This window comes from Pteropus vampyrus, unplaced genomic scaffold, assembly GCF_000151845.1.
Source record: "Pteropus vampyrus isolate Shadow unplaced genomic scaffold, Pvam_2.0 Scaffold83, whole genome shotgun sequence".
NCBI lineage: Eukaryota > Metazoa > Chordata > Mammalia > Chiroptera > Pteropodidae > Pteropus > Pteropus vampyrus.
In genome coordinates, this window is record NW_011888864.1 from 4,002,560 (window position 1) to 4,026,109 (window position 23,550).

The 23,550-nt window shown below is 32.8% G+C and overlaps 1 protein-coding gene across 1 annotated transcript in view; it reads right to left on the minus strand.

Moving 5' to 3' along the window:
• Positions 1-5,926: 5,926 nt before the first annotated feature.
• The window catches only part of TPP2 (tripeptidyl peptidase 2), a 72,114-nt gene continuing 54,490 nt past the window's right edge, over positions 5,927-23,550 (minus strand). The window contains exons 23-30 of the mRNA XM_023532438.1: positions 23,315-23,393; positions 21,414-21,452; positions 16,154-16,305; positions 13,910-14,006; positions 12,761-12,891; positions 10,276-10,483; positions 9,119-9,238; positions 5,927-6,856 (exon numbers count right to left, since the gene is read on the minus strand). Of these exons, the coding sequence (XP_023388206.1) occupies positions 6,767-6,856; positions 9,119-9,238; positions 10,276-10,483; positions 12,761-12,891; positions 13,910-14,006; positions 16,154-16,305; positions 21,414-21,452; positions 23,315-23,393 (916 nt within the window). The 3' untranslated portion in view covers positions 5,927-6,766. The remainder of the gene's footprint in view (positions 6,857-9,118; positions 9,239-10,275; positions 10,484-12,760; positions 12,892-13,909; positions 14,007-16,153; positions 16,306-21,413; positions 21,453-23,314; positions 23,394-23,550) is intronic.

A 23,550-nucleotide genomic window follows, 5' to 3' on the forward strand; every position in this document is an offset into this window, starting at 1 on the left:
AACTAGTAGTGCTTTTGAGTAGTGCTAGTGATTGTTGTCAATAAAACACTTCTTTTATGAGATTGAGAAGATAATGCATAAAAACAACTTGTACGCCTAGAATAAACAGAACTAAATATTATAGCCACTTTCTAAACTAACCTGTTTAAGATAATCTGGTTAATGTCTATCTGTAAAGAATAACATGAAAACATAAAATAGCTTTGCTAGCTTCCAAAAGTCTCAATTAAATGTTTAATACATTTTACGTGAATAAATTAATAAACAAGTGGATTTCCTCCTTGTTATTTCTACTGTAGAGCACAGTTTTAAACTTGTCAATATAATTTTGACACAAAATTATATATATGCTTTTTGAAACTAAGCTTGATAGGGTCTTTATATCTTAATTTAAAGAATCTACTTATATGAATTTTAGCTGTAGCAAAGGGAGAGGATATTGAGAGATAGAAAACAATTTCAGGTTTAACAATGACTGAAAGTGAAAAATATGGAAACAGTGCTGGAACAAGGATGCTACCTTAGGAACTTCTTAAGAGAATTTAATCTACAAATACTCTTCCTCAGTGCCAATTGCCTAGGACTATTTCAAGTTAAATTTCTGGACTGTCTGATTTTTTTTTAATTAAAATTTCTTAGAAAATTAGGAAAGAATGAAATTTTTATTTGTTCTAATTAAGGAAAGCTATGAAAACATCTAAATTATAAAATGCTACATCACAATTATAAAATGCTAAAAGTTTCTCCATTGAGATGGGGGAAAAGATTTAAAATTTTAGTTCACAACCATTGGAGATTTTAGCCAATGTAGTCAAAGAAACAAAAGAAATAAAACATGAAAATTTAGAATTATTCATGGATGATATGATTATTTATGTAGGCCAGGGTTAGCAAACTTTTTCTGTGAAGGGCCAGATGATAAATATTTTAGGTTTTGCAGACCATATACTGTTTCTGCAGCATTTTCTTTGTTTTGTTTTGTTTCTGAACAGTCATTTATAAAAATGCAAGAACCATTCTTAGCTTTCGGGCTCTGTAAAAACAGATTATGGGTTGGATTTGGCCCACAGGCCACAGTTTGCTAACCCCTGAAACTGCAGACAATTTACAATAGAATTATTGAAATTTGCAAGAGTTTAGCAAGGTTTCCAAATGTCAATATACAAAGCTCAAATGTATTTGTAAATTTTAATTACAAATAGAAAATAAAACTTAAAGAGATAATTTATAAGAGCAATATCAAATACTTAGTAATAAATCTAATAAAAAATATGCAAGGATGCTATACAAATTTATAGCAATACTGAGATAAAGTAAAGATAATCTAAGTAAATGCAAAGACATTCCAAGTTATCGAATTAGAAGCCATTTCAAAGATGTCAGTTTTCTCCAGGTTGATCAACAGATTATATGTAGTCACATGTAATCTTCCCTTTGGAACTTGTCAAGCTGATTCTAAAATTATATAAAGATGAAAAGTCCAAGATGAGTAAAGGCACTCTTGAAGAAGAACCTGGTGGGAAGATTTGCTTTACAAGAAATCAACAGATATTTTAAAGATGTAATAATTGAGACAGCAATGGTATTAGTCGCTAATACTAATACACATTGGTATTGCTTTATACAAACGTACACATGTGTTCATGCACACACACACAGGTATTTCTTAAAGTAAACCTTAAGGTCAACTATGAAACAACATAAATAGCCATAAATTTAAAGACAAATTAATATAAATATCTAGAAATTTTAAAACCAAAAAAGATAATTAATATAAATATCTATAAATTTAAAGACCAATTAAATTGATCTTTAAATATAAACAATCCAAATATCCAGCAACCAATTAAAATGAATGATAGACCTAAATAAAATGGTTAAAACTATAAAAACTGTAAAACTTCTAAAAAAATAGAATAAAATTTTTATTACTTTGGGTTAGATAAAACGTGCAAAAAAACACAACTCATAAATGAAAAATAATGTTGAATTTAACCTTATTGAAATTAAACTTTTGCTCCTCAAAAGATCCCATAAAAAACAGTGAAAAAAACATTTGCAAAACATATATCTGATAGACGACGTGTATCCAAAATATAGAAAGAATTCTTACAACTCAATAAGACACACAATCCCATGAATAAATGGGTAAAAAATATGAACAGAAACTTTACCATAAACAATAGACGAATATCTAATAAACTTGTTATTTATTAGGGAAATGCAAAATAAAACCACAATGAAATACCAATACAAAACCACTAGAATGACCCAAGTTGAAAAGGTAACAATACCAAGTGTTGACAAGGAGGTGCAAAATCTGTAAATCTCACATATTGCTAGTGGGAATGTAAAATCATACCAGCATTTTACGCCAGTACCATTTTAGTTTAATAGTTTCTTAAAATGTTAAAAAGATACTCAGCAATTTCATTCCTAGGTATTTAGCCAAGATAAATTAAAACATATGCCCATACAAAAAAAACTTGTAAATAAATATTCATAGCAGCATTATTTACAATAATGTCAGATATAAGCAATCCAAATATCCAGCAACCAGTGAATGAGTAAACAAAATGTGGAACAGTGCACAGTGAAATATTGCTCAGGAAAAAAAAGGAAATAAGTATCTGATACACACAATATGGGTGAAATTCAAGGACATTATACTAAATGGAAGACATAAAGAATACATATTGTACGATTTCGTTCATATAAAATTTCTAGCAAAGTCAAACTGTAGAGATAGAAAGCAAGTCATTGGTTGTCAGGGACTAAGGATGGGAATGGAGACTGACTACAAAATGGGTCAAAGTAACTTCGATAAAAATGTTCTAAAATTTGATTGTTGATGATTGCACTATAGACATTGAAATGTACACTTAAAATTGGTACAGTTTTTGGTATATTAATCATAACTCAATAAAGTAACATAAAACTCTAAAAGAAACTCCCGCTTTGCCCCAAATGTTATGCAAATTCACTTTCAAATCTCCTCTTTCAAGTACACTACGCAGAGAAATCTATTAAGAAAAAATATAGATTTGGGGACCTGCCCCCAAATCTTTCCTTAAAACTTACAAATGGGTTTCTTTCACATTCCCTGGACAAATGGATATGCTTATTTTCTTATTTTCTAAGTGAATAGGTCTTGTAGAAAAGCTGCCCCTTTAGAAAAGCTGGATTGATTACAGTTATAATTTTTGACTTTAAACTTTTATTATAAAAAAATTTAAATATATAGAAATAGATAAGTTGTATACTTAAAAAATGTGGTTTATTGTATGGCAACTATAGCTCAATAATGCTGTTTTTTAAATAAGTAGATAAAAGTATTATAAATCTCCATCCCCATGTTTTCAATTTATATGAAAAAATCTTATTTCATCTATATCTCCACCCACTTTTCTGCTCCTGTATTAATTTAAAGTGACATATCCTTTCTTCTGTATATTCTGTTCATATCTAAGACACATAACCATATTATCACCTCTAAAATATACTTTATATATAAGTATTAACATATTTAAAAATCCAATTTTCCAATTTCCAATTGTCTCATACATGTTATAACATTTAGTTTATTTGAGTGAGGATCCAAATAAAGACCACAGGTGATTAATTACTTGATTGGCATATCCCCTAAATTTCTTTCTATCTTGCTATTTACTTGTTGAAGAAGCTGAGTTGTCTGTCCTGTAGCATTTGTACCTGCTGCATTAAGCTGACTACATCACAAACATATCCTTTAATATGTCCCTCTATCTTCTGTTCTTCCTGTAAATTGTACATTTTAAGGACTAGGGCTTAGAATCATCCAGGCCAAGTCCAGCCTAGATCAAACTCTAGCCAAGTTATATTTGTGAGTGAAAAATGATTGTTGGAAGCCACTGAGTTTTGAGGTAGCTGGGTACACAGAATCATTGAGGCATATGTTAAGAACTTTAAGAATCATACATAACATTAAAGAATTATAGAAGATATTTCCAGTTGCTTTGTATTCTATTCACACTTTGGATATGACCTGGCATAGTCAGATTCAAGAATGAATTTGTGATTGGAAATACAGGCAATCCTATCTGCATAGTTAAATGGTGACATCTGGTTTTAATACTGGAACTGTAGTTATTCATGTTTGATCCTTGAGAGGATATGGCTTAAATGAATTATATACTTGCTTAATTCTTTGAAATCCTTTCACAAAAACAGCAGTTCTAAACGATACTAAAATAACACCTGAGTAGAGTAGGGTGCAGCCGGCTCCCTGCCACACAGTAGGGGCAGACAATTTCGCATCAGATTGTCCGGCTGCTGCTGAGCAAGCCTACAAGGAGGGCCCATGGGCTTAATCCTCTCTTCCATATTAAAAAATATAGAGGGGGAAAAAGAAAAAAAAAAAAAACGTTGAGGAAAAATGTTATTAGGGAGGTCTAGAATGATGGTAGTTTTGTGTAAAAATGTATTTGAAGGATCCTAGAATTTACCATATCTTGACATAACTCAGAAGGTAGTATTTCAAAATAAATGTATTACCAGGAAGTTTCTAACTGTAAAATTACATTAAAATTGGATACTAAATTCACGTGCTAAAAAGAAATGTGTCACTAAAATGGTGGACCATTTTGTAAGAACCTTCAAAAATCCTTTCTCCATTAAAGCAATGAGGAAACCGGCAAAAACTGTCAGAAACTTTCTAAAACTCTGGAAGATAACCAGTCATGTAGCAATGAGGCATGTTTGCTCAGTAAAAAGGGAGACTCTCAGTAAGAGCAGTGTACTTTGTGATATTTTAAACTGCCCTGTCCCCATCCTATCTCCATCTCTATGGTAGTCTTGAAAACCAGCAGCCTGGCAGTCACTGGAGGGAGCCAAATAGGGCTGGAAGCTCATCAAAGGTGCATACCCAGAAACTGTCATTATTTGACTTGTCTGGTTTCCCTAGAAGACCCTATGTGCAAGGCCATCTTTATTAGAGTGGACTCAGATCTTAGGCCCAGAAGCCTTTTCCAAGGGAATGTTTGTTCAGATAATTCCAGGCAATTGTATAATTTTGTGACTGCCTGAGATGGTGGATTAACAGTTGGGACTAATCCAAAAGCTAAAAAGGAAATATTGGGAAATGAGATGTTCACAGGGGATTGGAAAGCTCTGACATATTCCCGCGTGTATCTAGAAGGCCGCACACATGGTAGAGCTGTACACATCCTCAGAAAAGACCTGAGGACCCACTCATGTCTGGCTGACCCCGATGCTCTGTGAAAGCAGGTAGTACTTACCAGACATAGCAAAATCTGGGTTGTTAGTCAATCAGCATGTGCCCTTGGGCAGTTACCCTATTTTTTCTGAGCTTGTCTCAATTTCCTCATTGGACTGAACCCCTATATGCGTGGACCTGCATGTGTGTAGGTGAAAGTATGTGTGCTTGTGAGGGAACATGCCTGTGGCTGTTCATGGATAGATGGTTCAGAAATTGTATGCAAAATGTTTGCATGCATATGTTATTTTTTTGTAAAAGCTGTTTTTATCAGATAAAGGGGTCAACTGCCCCCAAAACAGTTATGAACGACAAGACAAGATTACTGGTAGGTCTTCTAGAGCAGTAAATTCTAAGGGAACAAGATTTAAAAATCACACACACACACACACACACGCACACACACACACACACTGTAAGTGCATAGAGGCTTTTTAATATTGTCTATTGTGTATCTGGTGATTATTTTATGGATGAAGGATGAGAGACGCAAGTCTAGTAGCCAGAAAGATAAAAGTGAGAAAAAGTAAACATACAGAAAAATTACAGTTGGCACTGAAAATCTATTTAAGTAACTGCAAGACTGTAAGAAACATTATAAATTACTTGAATATTTTGTCTACAGATTTATTACTTTTCTAATCCCAAACTTTATGAAAAATTAAGACCAACTTTAAGAAGCTTCAATATTCACTTTTATTTATTAAAAAATTAAGGTATCAGAGTGTATATGGTATACTGTGATCTTGGTTTTGCACATTTATTCACGTGTTTACATTATTTCAATATTAATAAACATACCATATGTGTATCTTTACAATACCTGATAAAGATTAAGCTATCTGGCACTTATACATGTATCATTAGTTCATTCTGATGCTCTCCATGTCAAGAGGATGTTAAAAATGATTGGCCTGAAATAACTACAAGTCGAAGATTTATTGAAGCAGTTATGCTCCAGCAATTGCCACGCATTTATTTATGCTCCTTTAATTTTTTTTCCCTTAATTGAATATAAATGTTTTCCAAAAAAAAAAAAATCAGGAAGTGAAGATCTGTTACTTTTTAGTCCAATAAATAATTTTAGCTACACTTACTGTAGCTTTTTAAGGCCTTCATACAATTGAAAAAAAATTAAAGTTGAGCATGTTAAAACCCTGTTCATTTATAAAATAAAAAGAAAAGAATTTTCCAGGTTTGCAGTTAAAAGTAACTGTTCAAAACTTATCATGCATGTAATAGCTGCAACCCAACTGAAAGTCCTTGGTGCTGGCAGTCAGGGCACAGCCCATTGCCAGCAATGTGAGGCATTAAGAAAACACCATGATGTCAGAGGTCTAGATTTACATGTATTAAGCCACACGCCAGCAAGTTCTCTAATACACAGCATTTTAATAATCAGTATTTGATAGCGGATCAAAACATGCATTAGACTAAAAATGCCACAAATTTGTTTTTATATCCATTCACTATAAAACTTTTTTTTTAAAATTTAAAGTCTTGGTTGCCAGTTTAGAACACACAATAATCAGGAGGATACATGATGGGGAGCCAGTTTTCAGTAAAAGATGCACAATGGGTCCATCCAAGTAACTTCATCAGCTGCAACAAAACACAATAATATATTATTAAGGTAAAAAACAGATTTTTCAAGTTCAATATTTAGGGTAAATTCTGTACTAAATATTTAGGACTAATAGAGTAGCAGTATGTAGAACTTTCCTTCCATCCCATCCTCCTTCTTTCTTACCAACCAATATCCCTTACTATCAACTAATCAACTTTCCTACCAACCAACATATCCTGGTGATTATTTTCATCCCTGCCAATCTTCTTTCTTACCCTTCTGTTTTTCTTCCCAATTAACTTACTTGCTCCCTTCCTTCTTACCAACTTAGTTTTCTTTCATTCATTTTTTTCTGAGTGCCCACTTTAAGTCAAACACTGTTCTAGGAATTGGGAAAACAGCACTGAACTCACTTCCCCCCCTTATAGGAAACTTATGTTCTATTCAGGAATATAAAATAATAAAGAAGCAAATTAATGAACAGATGAATAAACAAGTAAATAATTAAGATATATATCAGGTATACAGTAAAAATAAAGCGATATAATACAGAGTGACTGGGAAGTTAGATAGTCAAGAAAAGGATCTCTGAGGAGGTGATGTTTAAGCTGAAATCTGAATGACAGGAAGAAACCTACTCTGTGTAAATCTGGGGAAGAGCTTTCCTTATAGCTGGAATAGTTAGGTCCTCCTGTGGAAAGCACAGGGCTGTTTGAGCCAAGCAGAGAGGAGGCTAGTATGGTAGAAGCAGAGTGAATAGGAGAAGAATGATCTGATATATGGCTGAGAGAAAGGCACAAGCCAGATCACAAGGAGGCCTTCTGGGGCACAGTGAGGAGTATGGATTTTATTCTAAATGTGAAGATTCACCAGGTGTCTAAAGCCATCATTTCCAGCTGTCGTGTGCAGAAAAGACAAGAGGGGAGCAGATGGAGAGGAGACAAGTTACAAAATATCTCTGATGTGAAAATCTGGGTGGATCACTGGCTTCACAAATGTGAGACCTCGTAGATTATGTGATGATAATCACACTGGACATATTAACAATTCCAGAAAGAGTTCTCTTAACCTATTCAAAGATCTGAAGGAGCTACTTTAAAATGTCTTACAATTTGGAATGATTGGTAAAGGTATACAAAAAAGAGTCTAAGAGCAAAGATAATCTATGGTTTAATCAAAAATTTCCTCAGGAATTTACTGTTCAGTTTTATATCCAAAGAATACCTTAAATATAAAAGAGCAGATCGTTGGCTGCATTTGGCACAATCAATATCCTCCAATCTCCCTATATCTTTTAGGCATAAACCAATTAATTCCGTACGTACAAAGACAAGGTGAGGCTAAAACAATTTCTATGGAAATCTGCAGTTTTTACACTTAACAATTAACTTCCACAGAAAGCACAACCATAGACTTTCTCTGCTTATAATGTGACATATCAAAAAATAATGGCCTATCATTTCAAATGAAGAATAAAATCAAATGTAAAACTCTAAAAGCTCAACCATTTTAGAATTAAGCCAACATGTATTTAAAGGAATTACCTATTTCCTTCATAAAGGAAAACTTCGTCTTCTAACTATATATCAAGTTCATAATGCATTTTGCCTACGTTGAAAACATTTGAGTTGCAGTTGAAAACAATTTGGGCATGGCTATTGGCTAACAGTTATACAATTACACATGCTAACTTAGGGTACGTTATTTGCTTCTATACACATAGGTTATCTCTGGAAAGCTATGTAAGAAGCTGATAACAGTAATTGCCTTTGGAGAGATCTTGATGGCTAGAGAAATGGAAGGAGATTTTATACTACAATTATTCCCTTTTGTACCTTCTGAATGCTGAACCATGTAAATTTTGCAAATCTGTTAATTAATGGATACATGTAAATATACATACATATATGTATATTTTTAAATTTTAGTATATCATATGCTTTTTAAATTTTAGTATATCATCTGATGGGATCATATCCTAAGCAAGTGCCTCAAACTACAGTATTTGGAAATTTCAAGTAATAAAGTCTATATCCGGAGTAGGGGGTGGGGAGAGAAAACACTTGAGGCTAAATATAGGTTTTCTGGACAGGAGTAAAAAATGTTTAAAAATTCAAATAGCTTATTGACTGTCTCTTATGCATGTATTTTTATAGTTCACATTAAGTTGATTAGAGTAAAAATTAGCCACGATAAAGTCAGTACTACTATTATCACTACCATGAGGCTTTTTAGTTACCTTATCACTATGCAGTACTAAAGTGACCTTTAATGGTGACAATTTAAACATTACTTACTTGAATACAATTTTTCCAGTTTTCTTTTGTTGGCTTTTCTTCTACAAGTTTAGTTGCAAATTTAAGGCCTCTCCCATACATTTTATTTACTAATGCATGCTTGTACGCAAATGTCAAAACCTATAATGTAAAACAAGATAAAGCTTATTTATGAGATATTTACATTTTAAGGCATATAGTTTTAATAATGAAAGAATTAGGCTTTTGCAGAAGCATAGCTTTTAAAATGAACATGTCATATCAAGTAATTTCAAAAACTTTTTAGAAGAACAATTAATATCTTTAAAAGAGGTGGGTATTCCACAGAACAGATATTTATCTTGGGGGAAAAAATTATGATAAATCGCTAGTTGTTGGAATCCATACCAAAACACTGCTTCATGCAAAAGAAAGCAGGGCTAAGATAAATGATTACAATAATGCAAATTACCACAGTTAATCCCCCAAACAAGTGTCTATCTACTAAAACAAAACTGTTTGTGCTGAGAGAAAATTCCACTGATTTCATTTATTTTTTTTTTAATCTCCAGAGGAAAGGAATATTGACAAAAACTTGTAGTTCTATAATCTCTACAGTAAGAATTATAATAGAGATATAAGAGAGATTTAAAAATATTTTTATAACCCCAATCCAAAAAGTTTATCTATGATAATTTTTCTAAACTGGATTTTAAAATTGATTAGCTATAAATAAAGATGATAATTATTTAGTAGTTAAAGAGTTTGAGGAAAATGACTAATATCTAAACTAATCAGAATACCCTCCTACCCCCAACAAATTAGCACATAAATAGATGTGGGAAGGCATAAAGACAATTTCTAGAAGATGTTCTGAATTTTAGCTTCATATATAACTGACTAGCTTAACCAAAAGACGAATACATACATTCTTAAACTGTTTTTCAAATTAGTGTGGCTAAAGTCATTTTGCAGACAGATAAAATAATAGTAACAAATAGTTTTAAAACAGTAAGACAAATATGAGGTGCCACTAAACATGTCTTCTTAAGAGCCAAGCTTAGCCTCATTCTATTTAATCTCTTCTTCTTCTTCTGGCCAGTCAATTGGGAAAGAGAAAACAGTAGGTAATGGGACACAACAGAAGTTTGTGAAATAATCACCAAGAACTGCGCAAAAATAAGAAGCATAAAGGTTACCTTATTGTCAAAAAGATCAGTCCATTTTGTAGTTTCCCAAAAAGTTTCTGTCAGAGTATCCAAAGTACTTTCTCCTTCTTCCTCTCTTCCTTCTGCATCACATGAAATAGCCCCATCTTCATCCTGTGTGTGAAGGAGATGGTCGGCCAGGGCGCATCCTTTTCTACAAAGGGCATCTACAAGGGTGGATTTTTGTTTGTCCATGTCGCTGCACAACAAATTAAAAAATATTTACAGATAAGTAAAATTTCTTGAAAAGTATAGCCTTATCTGCAATGAAATTCATGCATTCTTTTGCTTGATATTTATAATGCAGAAATCTTGTATAGCCACGTATACACATTTGTATCGTACATCAAATAAAATTCCTTATTTCTAATACATATCAAATGAGCCATTATTTTACACAGATTAAATGAGTTAAGATAACTGGACTTGGCTGAAACAGAAGCCATAAGCAACGGAGTTGAAATATTATTTGGTTCTAAATTCTGTCAGCTACATAACTCGATCAGAACGATTAAGTATGTAATTTCTTATAAAAAGAAATTATTATATATTTGCCTCTGTGTGTGTACAGATGTACAGAGGTTCCTCCAGTTATGAACTTTTCATAACAAATATAATGCTTACTCTGAATGTGCCACCAACTGTTTTAGTGTTTTAACATAACTCATTTAGCATTTTAACATATTAACTCACGTAACAATTTATGAGTATGATATAATTAATTGACTTCATTTTGCAAAGGAGGTAACTGAGGCACAAAGAGATAAATTGATTTGTTCAAGGTCCTATAGTTAGGAAGTGGCAGATTCAGATTTCTAAGCTACACAGAGTCAGATTCTGGAATCCTTGCCCTCAATCACTGTGATAAACTGCCCTGCTCCAGGGCAGGCATCTTTGTTCCTTTCTAATGTATTCTAAGGGCCCAGAACAATGCCTGGTATAGAACAGACAATAAATCACTGTTGAATGAAATATAATAACAACCTACATTCCAGAGGACAGTGTTAGTCTCTAGAAGCCTTGCTTATTTGAGATATTTCGTCCAATTCATGACAGACACTTGTAAAGAAAATGAGTATGATAAGAGAATAAGGCATAGTAATCTTCTCAAGATTAGGGTAGAAATATAAGGAGTTGCTTACCAAGAAACGAAAGGGCACAGGCTTAGGAGATAGCCGCTCGTCTGAATCCTGGTATTCCCACTACCTACTACTGTCACCACAGGCAAGTCATTTAATCTCTGAGCTTCAGTTTGCTCTTCTATAAAAATGGGGTAAAAATGTCCCTACTTTGCATGTTGTTTAGAGGATTAAATTTAAATAAGACATTGTATTTGAAAATGCCCCAAGTAATCTCTTACACATAATTGGCGCTTCATAAATGGTGGCTACATTTTTCACTATTGTTGTTATTAATGATAACAACGACAAAATGGCAATGTTTTGAGATTGCTCCTTTGGAAAGTGTGAAAGGGTGCTAATAATGGCCAAAAACCAACTCTGAACAAATTTCATTCTGCTTGAAAAGTACTGCTTATAAGATTCATAAGATTCTCTAATATCGGTATAAATAATGTAATGCCAAGAAGTCTAGTGGTTTAGAATGTATTTTATATAGGAAAAACTATTCTGATGGAAGAAGATGGAATCTTAAAGGGAAATTACAGTACTTTTAGCCAGCCTGAACAGTTTCAGTTTATTAGTTATAATAACTATGAGAGAATGAGGATATCTACTCTTATAAATTAATGACCCCCATAGGTTGTAAATAAACCAAAGTGACAGAAAAAATTGATATTGGGAAAGTCATTATGAGGTGATGGTAAGTATTCATGCAAGGGTGAAAGTGAGAGCTGCTGGACCATTCCACTAACATAAGGAAACTCACTCTCACACGGAGGAAGCTGTACCACTCACTTATATACCAAGCTAAGCCTCTCTGTTTTACATATCACATTAGGGTTTACAAAGGCAAAACTATAAACTCTCCTCTTCCCTTCCCTCCAGGTAATAATGTAAGTCCAATTCCATAAAACTGAAGTTGCTAGATAATGGTTTTAACCTAATTTTATTTTTTATCCTTTAGTAGGCAATACAAACTAAAAGAGTTTTTCATGCTATTGGTGATATACTACTTTAACAATTAATTTTATAGGGTGCTATGTGTCTGTCTTCTCCACATATCCAGTTCACACAAATCTCCAAGTGCCTGGACTGCTTGATCACAGCTACTCAAATCTCTCCACCATGACAGCACCTAATGGTAAAGATAGCAAACTACTCTTCTTTGGCTTAATCTTAAATAATTGGTGAAAATTATTACAAAATATCTAAAGAGGGAATATCCAAATTTGAAAACTCTAAGAATATAAGAAATATCAGGAAAAATGAATATTCTCAATAATATCAACTCCTACTTGTAAAAAACAGTAACTAAGAAAATGAGATGCAAGAAAGATTATTTACTGGTTAGGTACTTTTTTATAGTAGCTGCATCGGGCCTGGGGTCAGTCTTCATTGCAATATAAACTGCTAGGGCCGTTTGATCTATATGAGAAATAACAGCATTTGCAGCTTCAACAATTTCATTAAGTCTTTTCATTCGTTCCTGGGGAGGAAAAAAAAATGGATGTATCAATGAGTATACTGTAACACTTAATTTCTGTTGTCTCTACTCTAGCGTGATGGGATGATGTAGTCTAGTCTATTTGTAGCCCAGGGGCTCTGTGCTCTCTCTCTTAGTATGATCTTCATAATTGTCAGCATCTCTGCAAAAGCTGAGCTCAGACTGGGGAAAATACTGAATTTACATTCTCCACTGGCATTAAAAGGTGAGAGTAATCAAAATGTAAAGTTCATAAAAATGCAGTGTCTTCCACAAAGGCAACTCTTTTTCAGGATATCTTAAGAAAAGATTTTAGGGATTTTAGAGATCGGCTATATTCTTGTCCCACAGCACATAAAAACAGAAGTAAAAAAAGCACTAGCTGACAAAATTGATTCTTTAAAATTTATTATTAAAACCACAAAGATGAGAGTAGACAAGACTATAACCAACGGAGTCTAAGATTATCATGGTGTTCGTGGTCTCTCTTATTCAAGTCTTTTACAGGTCTCCTTTCAACACTTTCTAGTTCACTCCAAACCCTTGATAATTTTTAGTTGCTTATAGCTAGCACTTTCTTACTGCCATGACTACTAATGAGAGCTGGTCCATGTTAAGAAAGTCTGGAATAATGGCTAATTCTTAAAGGTGAGAGTCCTTAACATTGTTAATGCAAAGTAGGGGTTCTTTTTCTGACGGTGTTTAGATTTGCAGCAGGCAAGGACCACTGCCTTCTGCTTCTTGCTCTTTAGGTTAAGGTCAGAAAAGCAACCTTTAGGGTATCTTAACTACCACTCCTTCCACCGATCAAAAATATGAGTGAGAATCATAAACTCATAGTAATGGCCAGGTTCTGTAATTACTTAAATGAAAATAGCTTAACAAAACATTCAATGAGGAAACATATTTTAGTCAATAAGAACAGAGACAAATATAAGGTTGTTCCTTAATTTAAAATACAAACCTTAGCTAACATTACAAACAAAGTAAGATACTCTTATTAAAAACGAACACGCCCAACCTTTTCAGCATCCAATTGATGAAGTCGTGCAACATACAGAGGAAGATAAGTAGGATATGTTTCTTTCAATTCATTATAAATGTCACTAGAATCCAGCCTATGTATGTAAGAAAGAGAAAACATTATTTTCATTTCTTTTAGAAAAAGAAAACAATTTCTATCTTTCCTATTATTTAACATTGTTTTGAAGTTCTAGTTAAAAATATAAGGCATCAATCTGAAATTGTATACTTATTGACAAGAAATATCATTATTTGCAGGTAGTACAAATATGCTTGCCTAAGAAACGCCCCCAAAAAAGAATCAAAATAATAGTTTGATTAAGAGTTCAATAAGATGGAAAATAAAAATAAGCATCAACAGCTTTCCTACATACCAGTTATAACCAGATTAATAAAAGGAGGAAAAAGACATTCACAAATAGCAAGAAAAAAATAAAAGATATATAAATGTCTAATATCTATAAAAAGAAAAATATTAACTTATCTGAAAAATCTAAAGTCTTGAATGAATAAAGAGACACTGCATGTTCCCAGATAGGGAAGTTGAATAGAACTGTCAGTTCTTCCTGATTACATGGAATGGGAAGCAGTATCCTGCAGTCTTCTTAGCTTGCCTTGCCTGGCATGGAGCCACTGCCTCTTGACCTGTGGCAGGGGTTACAAGAGCCTCAACAGAGCCACACTCAAGGCAGACTCTCCACTTTACAAGTAGGGGCTGAGCAGGAGGGAGCCCCCACCTCTCAACCACATTTGACTAGAACTTTAGCCTCAGGAACATGTGGCTGAGCTGGATGAGAAATGCTGAAACCGTGCTCCTCCCAGAAGGAAAGCCTGCTGACGGGGAGCTGAGGGGAACCAGTATGGAATAAAGTTTCAGCATCACTATCATGCCCGAAGTTGATCTCTGCAATCTCACTTTTGAAGGATCTACATTGTATTTTCAACCGTTTATAACATCCTACAATCAGCCAGAGACTGACCTAAAGACTCTGACTTCTGGTAGAGACAGGACCTAGTTTTAAGTGGAAAGGTAGGTTTAAATGTGAACCGACACCGTAAAGGTTCAATCTCTGGGAATTATTTTCATGATACGATGATGTCTGTCCTCTGCGAGACATCACGACTGTAAAAACACATACATATTCAGCTATGAGGATTCCTACTGATAACCAGTGGTAAAGGAAATATTGCATAGCACAAATGGAAAAAGCAATCCATTTGACTACACAGAATAAGTTTCTATTATGTAAAAAGTAAGCTAAAAGTCAAAGAATTAGCTGGGGGAAATCTGTGACAAGTATAACAAAGCATTAATACCTTTTATGTTAAAAAGGTAACAGTAAAATCTGATGTGCCAATAGAAAAAGGGGTAAAGAACATGTTCAACAGACAGAAACTATATGAAGAATGAAATAACATTCAAAAAGGTCGAATTTAACAATAACTTAACAAATGCAGTTTAAGACTGCAATGATGTCCTTTTATTTTGCATCCTATAGTAGTAGCAAAGCTTTATTTTTAATTATATGGCTCACTGTTGGCAAAGGTACACGGAGCGATAAGCTCCATCATACACTACTAGGTGGATATATTGTTATATTCACTCTTGAAAAGCAATCGGCAGAACATAAGGTGATGTTTTAAAACTAGTATTTTAGGTTCAGTAATTATACTTTAAAAGACACTATTTGATAAAAATTAAAAAGAAATCTAAATGTATAAGAATATCCATCACAATGTTATAAAGAAAACCTATAAATGTATATATCTAGTACAGTATTTAAGTAGGTTATATTTCATCCATAGGACCATATATGTGTCATTAAAATAATATTTTAAAGGACTACTAAATAACACAGGAAATGCTCATGATCAACAGTAACTGGAAAATCAGGACAAAATATCAATATCATTCATACTGCTACATGTATAAATACAAATAATAATAGGACAATGATTATCACTGGAGAATGGGCAAAAGTGATTTTTATTTTCTTCTTCATACTTCTCAATAAAATTATCTTACAAGAGCAAATCAAAATAAGTGATTAAAACATTAAAAACATTTTTAGTTCACAAAAGGGAACTAAAAATAAATATAACAAAATTTTTAAGCACTTATAATCCTACCATTCGCTGTTAACATTTTTGAATATAGCCAATGCATATATACATAAAATATTATTATAAATGGGAAAATAAAAGTAAACACTTAAAAAATTAAAACTCATTAAAAACTTACTTTGTCATCCACTGAATTTTAAGATCTCGCAACGCTTCCGTAAATTCTTCTTTTAAATCTTTCTCTTTTTCTGAATCTTTTTCTTTATCTTTGCTACCATTCTTAGCTTTTGTTGGTGGAGGTATTAGGTAGTAATGAACAGGGATTACATCCTATGAATGTGGAGAGACAGTCTTAGATTAACATGCTTAATTTTACATATTTTAAAATCATCTTTAATAGCTGAATATTACATAATGTGGGCTGCATCTGAGTTGTACTACACTGTATTCCAGACTCTAAGGCACCACAATACACAAAAAATTCCAATCAGCAACCAGTAATTTTCTCTCCAATTTTAAAGTACCAATACATCTAATACCTCCTTTAAAATAAGGAGATAAGAATTTTTCTCTGCTTGAATGCACTTGGTATTTTGTTTTACTTGACACACTAATTAGAAAAGTACTGAACTTTCCACATTTTATATCTGAGAAGAGGAGGAAATAAAAAAATAAAGAACTTAAAAAAAAAGAAGGAAGAAAACACCCTCTTTTCTCTCTGAGTAAATTTAAAGAGAAATATCTTTCTTCATTCAGTCAACAAGGCTTATTGAGCCCCTGTGATGTGCCAGCTAACACTCTGACAACTGAAGAACAAAACAGAAAAAGCCCTTTCTTGCCATCAGGAAACAGATATTCTCGTGGGGGAAGATACTCAACAAACATATAAGTAAATGAATAATTTGATGTTGATGTATGATATGAAGAAAATAAACGGATACAGAGTGACTGCTAGGTAAGGTAGGGGAACTGTAGACAAAGGAGTTATGTGGAAAGCCACTCTAAAGACATATCACCTGATCTGAATGACCTAAATAAACCTCAAATAAATGAGAGGAAGAAGTGTTTGAAAGTAGCAGATGAGCTTGTGCAAAAACCTGAGTTTGGTATATTAGCACGGCTATATGTACTGAGCAAATGGGCAGTAACCATATTAAGTAAGGCTGATAGAATATGGCAAAAAAAACAAACAAAAAACCCCACAAATTTTATTCTAAGTGCTATAGAAAGCCTACCAGAAGAATTTTATGCAAGGCAGTGACATGATTAAAATTTTGCTTTTTGTTTAATGACTCTGGGTCCTGCATGGATTAAAAGGTTTGGTTTGTTTTTAATGAGGCCTAATACCATTTGGAGAATGGATGATGAAGGGCAAAGGTGGAAAAGGACGAAAAGTTAGGAAGGCATCCCAACACCGCCTTGAACTAAATAACAGGCTATAGAAAAGATAGGAATGGATTTGAGATATTCTGTGAAGGCAGAACCAATAATGCTTGCTGATGATGTTTAAAGGGGATGAATAAGATGAGGCAGGGATGGGGAAGAGTTCAGGACTTGGTCCAAAGCATTCTACTATCTCCACGCTCCGGTGAGTGAAAAGAGGCAGAATCCATTGAGAATATGGGGTCATGAAAGCTCTGAGAAAAGCCAGGGTGAAGAAAGAGGGAGTGGTCAACTGATGACTGTAACTGAAAGGTGGTGTAAGAGAGTGGCTGCTGACCACCATGATAAAAGAAGTTTCAGTGGACAGTTGAGAGGTAAAGGCAGACTAAGAAAGAAATGAAGAAAGAATGGGAAGTAAACAAGTATATATAGTTATTTTGAAAGGTTTTGCTTTGAAGAGAGCAGAGAAATGTGCGATCATATCTAATTACATCTATTTCCATCTGTTTTATTAAAGCACATAAGTCTTTACTTATGAAAAATAATACATTATCTGGGAAATTTTATATTTGCTAGTTCTGTTTTTGGCACAACCACCAGGTGTCTTTGTTAAATCGTTATTTATTAAATCAATTTCTCAAATTCTATCTTCAGGTTTATATTAAAAAGTGCTAAATTAAATCCTTATATTTGTTTTAATTTTAAAAAATTCTAAAATTGGAACACGTTGTGTTACCAAAAAGACTTTTACTGCTCTAATCATAGTAATTTCCAAAAAACTTTTACATAGGTTAAAAAATAGTACTGCAAGCCCCACCTTCCCCAAAATAGGATTTATAGGTGTAAATACTACATAAATAAGCCCATCTAAACAATTTTCACAATTAAAACTTATTTTGGGGTGTAATTATAATAGTGAATATAAGGAACTACTGTTGTATTAACAGTATTTCAACATAAAATAATTACAATTTCAATATGACTGATTTTTAGCACAGAAAACCACTGATGCAAAATAATCACACAAATCCATTTTTAGCCCTTTCAGTGCCACTTTCTCTGGGTCAGGGAGCAATAACCTACAAGCGAAGATGTGAAGTTTGAGACTGGAAAAAGGAAACAGGTATTTTGCTTGGGCTAGCTCCTTCTGAATCCTGCCACACATCCTTTTCTCCATCTTGAGGTTCACTCTCCTATGTGGGTACTACACTGGGCAAAGCCAAGTTTAAGTGTCTGCAAATTTGAGTTGATAATTTATCACCAAGTTCTTAGGCAAACAGATTGCTTCAGTGTCATCTATATGGCATAAATGACACATACCTAAGAATTAAAGGTATCAATGGTCTCCAACATTTACTCTGTTAATATAGTCCTATTTTCTTTGGAATCATGCTTCTGTACCACCCGGTACGCTAAAATGTAAATGACACTTGCCTGGAGGAGGAAACTTGGCAGTCCACATTCCTTCTAACCTAAGGTAGGCCTCCCTTAGTCTCCCTTCCTCCTTGCCTGATTAGGAAGAGGGACAAACTTCCAGATGGGAAGCCTCTGTTGTGAGGCAATTCTTCCTCTGAAGTTCAGAGGTAAGGCATTTGCTATTATGTTTTAGTAAAGAGAGAATACAGAATTGAATTTAAAATGTTAAAGTTAATTTATGATTAACAATGAACTCTAACAAACATCTATAAACAGGAAGAAACCTTATATCACAGCATAAACTATCATTAAAAGTACAAAAGAGGCTGAAAATTTATGATGAATGACCTTTGGGAAGAGAGAACAAGGTTTTGTAATCAGTATTTTATATATGAAATATATCAAATTAGATGTTATAAATGTTAATATAATCCTGTAAAGTATTTCAGGACAAGAACATTTTACTATTAAAAATTATGAATATGGTGGTTTTAATTTCTAATGAAAAGAAAAATATTTATTTGCTTGATCACGGTCATCTGTTCTTTTTGACAATGAGTATTTTACAACTCACTTCTCAAGAACTTAGTATCGGGTTAATTTAATAGAAATGATTTTGCACCATTGTATCTTGAGAAATGATTTAAAAACATAGTAAAAAAGAACCTTCAGAACAGAAATGCTACAGTTCTTTCACAGTCAACTAATAGTGAGGGTTTTTTTTCTTTTTAAATGCTATTCTAGTTATTCTCAAAGTATTTCAACAGTATTTGAACAATAATATTTAGAAAGTCAAACCTACTCACAAAACCACTAACTATTCTTTGGGCAAGATAACATAACACCATGTAAATTTTGGTTCAGAAATGACAAATTTACTTAGTTCTTAAATTATTAAGAACTAAATTCAAGATTGTAATACCTTCGCACAAACTAAAATGTTTAAAGATTTATATCATATTTGAATGTTATTGATGACCTGTTAAAAGCAACTATATACTTTTATATTACAATGAGCTTAAAAAAAGGGTAAAATGCATGTTCAGATCAAGTCACTGAAACCCAGAGAACATGTTTACACAAAAGGCTAGTTGCTATTTTGTTCAGGCAATAAATTATATGTGTATCTATACAGGTAATGTGATTATAAAACTATAATAATGATTTTTAAAATAAGAGCTTCACATGTACTTGTACTGAAGATAGAAATGGTAAGAGGTAACTCTAACTGCCAAGTTCTTTATACAAAGCTTTATTACCTATCAAGTAATAATCATTTTCTTATACACTTGATGAATATTCCATCTCATACAACCTAATCCAAACAAAATCCACCAAAACTCCCATAGTATACAATGGGAAGAAAAAAAATGGCTATGTGTTTGCGATATGTGCCTTCTCTATTTTTAATGAACTCCTAAAATACCTTTTCCTTATTTGCTAAAGCAATAGGTTGAAAACTACTGTATCATGACTCAAATATAACAATCTACAAATAAAATGAAATTACAGTTTTATGAATCTAATGAACTGACACTTCCTACTTTATTCTGTTTTTCTTTTAATGTGGTTGTTTCACTAAGTGCATGTACATGGCCCGCAAATGGGTAAAGATACTCTGTTGAGAAATACTGGTCTCTACAGAATTATTATTTTTTAATCTAGAAAGATGTTTCTCAGTGGTGTATTTTGTCTGAACAAAGTACTTAACACTATATAATAATATGAACATTTCAGAAGTCTTTTTAATAATGTAATTTTACCTATTAGATGGTGATCCCCAGTTTCATATCATTATGAATTAAGAAGTATAAGTTACCTTTGTTTATACTTTATCATTCTAATTTTCCCACTGCAATGCTTCCTGTTTGAAAGAAATCACTAAATGCTGAATAGTGTCAGTGGGTCTTCAATGGTGTCAGAGAGCTCACTGAATATGTATCTCTTTCTTTAAAGTACATCTGAACTAGAATTTTCCTTTTTTGAGTTAACTTTGGCTTAAGCAGTCAATCAGAGATTGTCTAATAAACTACAGGAAAGTGGATCAGACTATTTACTAGTTATTGTCTTAAAATGTGCTTATGCTCTTAGTGTAAAAGTTTTAATTTTGGGTCAACAGTCCTTATTTCTGTTTCTGCTGTCTATTGCTCTGTCTCTGCCCTTCCAGAACTAAGAAGACTTAAGAGCAAGGAATAAACTTCACATGAAATACCTCAGTAATATTTTTTAATCAAATCATCCAATTTAAGAATATTTTCAAAAAAATATTTTCATACTTTAAAATAATTTGTTTTGGTTTACATAGCTAAAAATTCATATTCACCTCTATAAGATTTTAGATATGCAAAATTTCAAATATTATTACTTGGTATATCTGCAGTAAGAAGTGAATAGCAATAAATTTTTTTCTATACACATACAGAACAGGGGTCTTCCAGCAATTTATGGTAGGAAAAAAAACCTTTAGGATAGCAGTATGTCAACACTGATAAGCTAAAAGCACTATACTGCAGAACTTAAAGAAAGGAAACTAAGGGAGAGATATTTTTAAAAAGATTTATAATAGTGACAGAAAAAAAGTTTAGCTAATATGCAAATAAGGCTTTAAGACATCTTTTTAAAGAACTGACAATCAGTACCTTTTTAAATTTTCCTTGTCGTTTTGCTGCAGACTGCCCCTGGGAGTTAGAACGACATTCTGTAAGAAAACATGCATAATCTACACAGGATGGAGACACCACCTCTGTCTAATTTTCTTCCAATTTATGTGTCACAGTACTTTAGAAGGGTCATGTCTACGATCCAGATGGCAGGCTTTTAAAGAAAGCAACATTGCCATTTAATTGTTTAAATTAAAATGCACTAAAATGTTATTTCTATGGGCAAATGTTTTTCTACTTTATTTCAAAAATTTTATTTTCAAATTTATTTAAAAAATTTAGCACAGCAAAATCCATTAGTTATCAAAACACTTTTGAAAACATTAAATTTAAGTGACAATCCTTAGAGTCTAATTATCAAGGATGTCACATCATACACACACCAAGCATCATTCAAGCTGACTTTGAAAGTCAAAGTAAAATGAACCTTCCCAGCTACCAAACCATGAGAAACGCAAAACTACTGAGGTAAGATTAAAGAATGTGTTGAGAATTATAATTATCTCTGCAGTTTAAGGTTTTTGCTATTTCTTTAAAAAAATCTACCTTGATAAGAAATTACCTGATAGTAGTAAGTATAGTTAATCCCACGTTTACAATTTCACAACTTCCTCTGAAAAATGGAGCCAAGAAGTAGTTAACTATCTCTGAATTGCTAAAAGCATACTTTTATAACAATGTCCTGCTGTCATACTCATCACAAGGAAGTGGACACTTAAGAGTTATCAGGGTGTGAATCTCATTGCTGAAGCCCCATTGCTGAAACCCCATAGTGGAAGCAACACACTGCCCAGGAAGTGAAGTCTAAAGAAAAAGACTACTAGGATTTCTTAAATCAGTGCATCTATAAATTCCAATACCATTAACTACCAATTCTTTTCAAATTATGCTAAATATACCATATATAAATAAATAGTACAGACTGAAATGAGACTCAGGAAATGTCAAGGCAAACAACTTTTTCTACACAACAAATTCCGAAGTTATGCTTCTATGACTGCAAATAAATGATCTTTTGTTCAATAGTGATAAGAAATAAGTGTACTTGTTAAGAGGTATGAGATCTATTCATTTTGATAACAGTATTTCTAGATTCCAGCATTAGGTAGTAGGCTTACTTTGTAAGAACTAATGCTAAGAGAAATGCAAAACTGTAAGAAGGAAAACTTTTATTGGCACTAAGCTAAAATGATATTATGACAAGAAGTTATAGAACTATATAAACACTATTCTCACAAAAAATGTATAATGGAAACAGATGTAAAAACTAGAACAGGTACTTACCAAACTAACATTTATCTCTAAAATATTAACAATCAGAAGCATGTTTTTAACAACAACAAAAAAAAGCATAATTCTGAAACTAAAATAAAAGGCAATACCAAGAGAAATACCAACATTCCAACAAGAGAAAGGTCTGTACAAGTGTGAAAAATGCCATTCATTAGTAATAATTGTTCTGACTGGTTTTTAGAAGTAACCCAAAAAGATCTAACTTATTCCTATACCCACAATATTATGTTGGTTAAAATTCTATAAAATGCTCTAATTTTAACACCTTATTCACTTAAGCCAAGTTTAATTTGGATCTGTTTCACAGGAAGTTCAAGTATATTAGTCATGCAAGGTAGGAAAGGTTCAAAGCCAGAGTAACTTAGGCTTGGGAAAAACAATACTAAACACTTTAAAATACAACTAAATATTAACTGATCTTTACTTTGGGGAAAAAAACTATTAATTTTTTTTCTTTTTGCCAGGGAGATCTTCTCTTTTACCTATTCTGACATGTGAACTTAATTCCCATCTTTAAAGAAAGGGACATTTGGGAATAGGTAATTTCAATGTAATAAAACCCAAAAAACAAAAAACCTAGTACTTACAGCTTTCTTTCCAAGCTCAGTTTTTGACAATGTCAAGGATCCTGCAAGGTAGCATCCAGGTCCTGCCCCTTTAGGTATTCTAATAAGATTCAAAAGAGAAAAAGAAGAAATGAAAAAGTTTTACAAAGATAATTAGGGGTAAAAACATTAAAACAATTGCATTCTGAAATAATTCCCACAGCTAAGATTTCAAAAATCAAAGGGAGAAATAATGTTAGTCTAAAATGGTACATGAC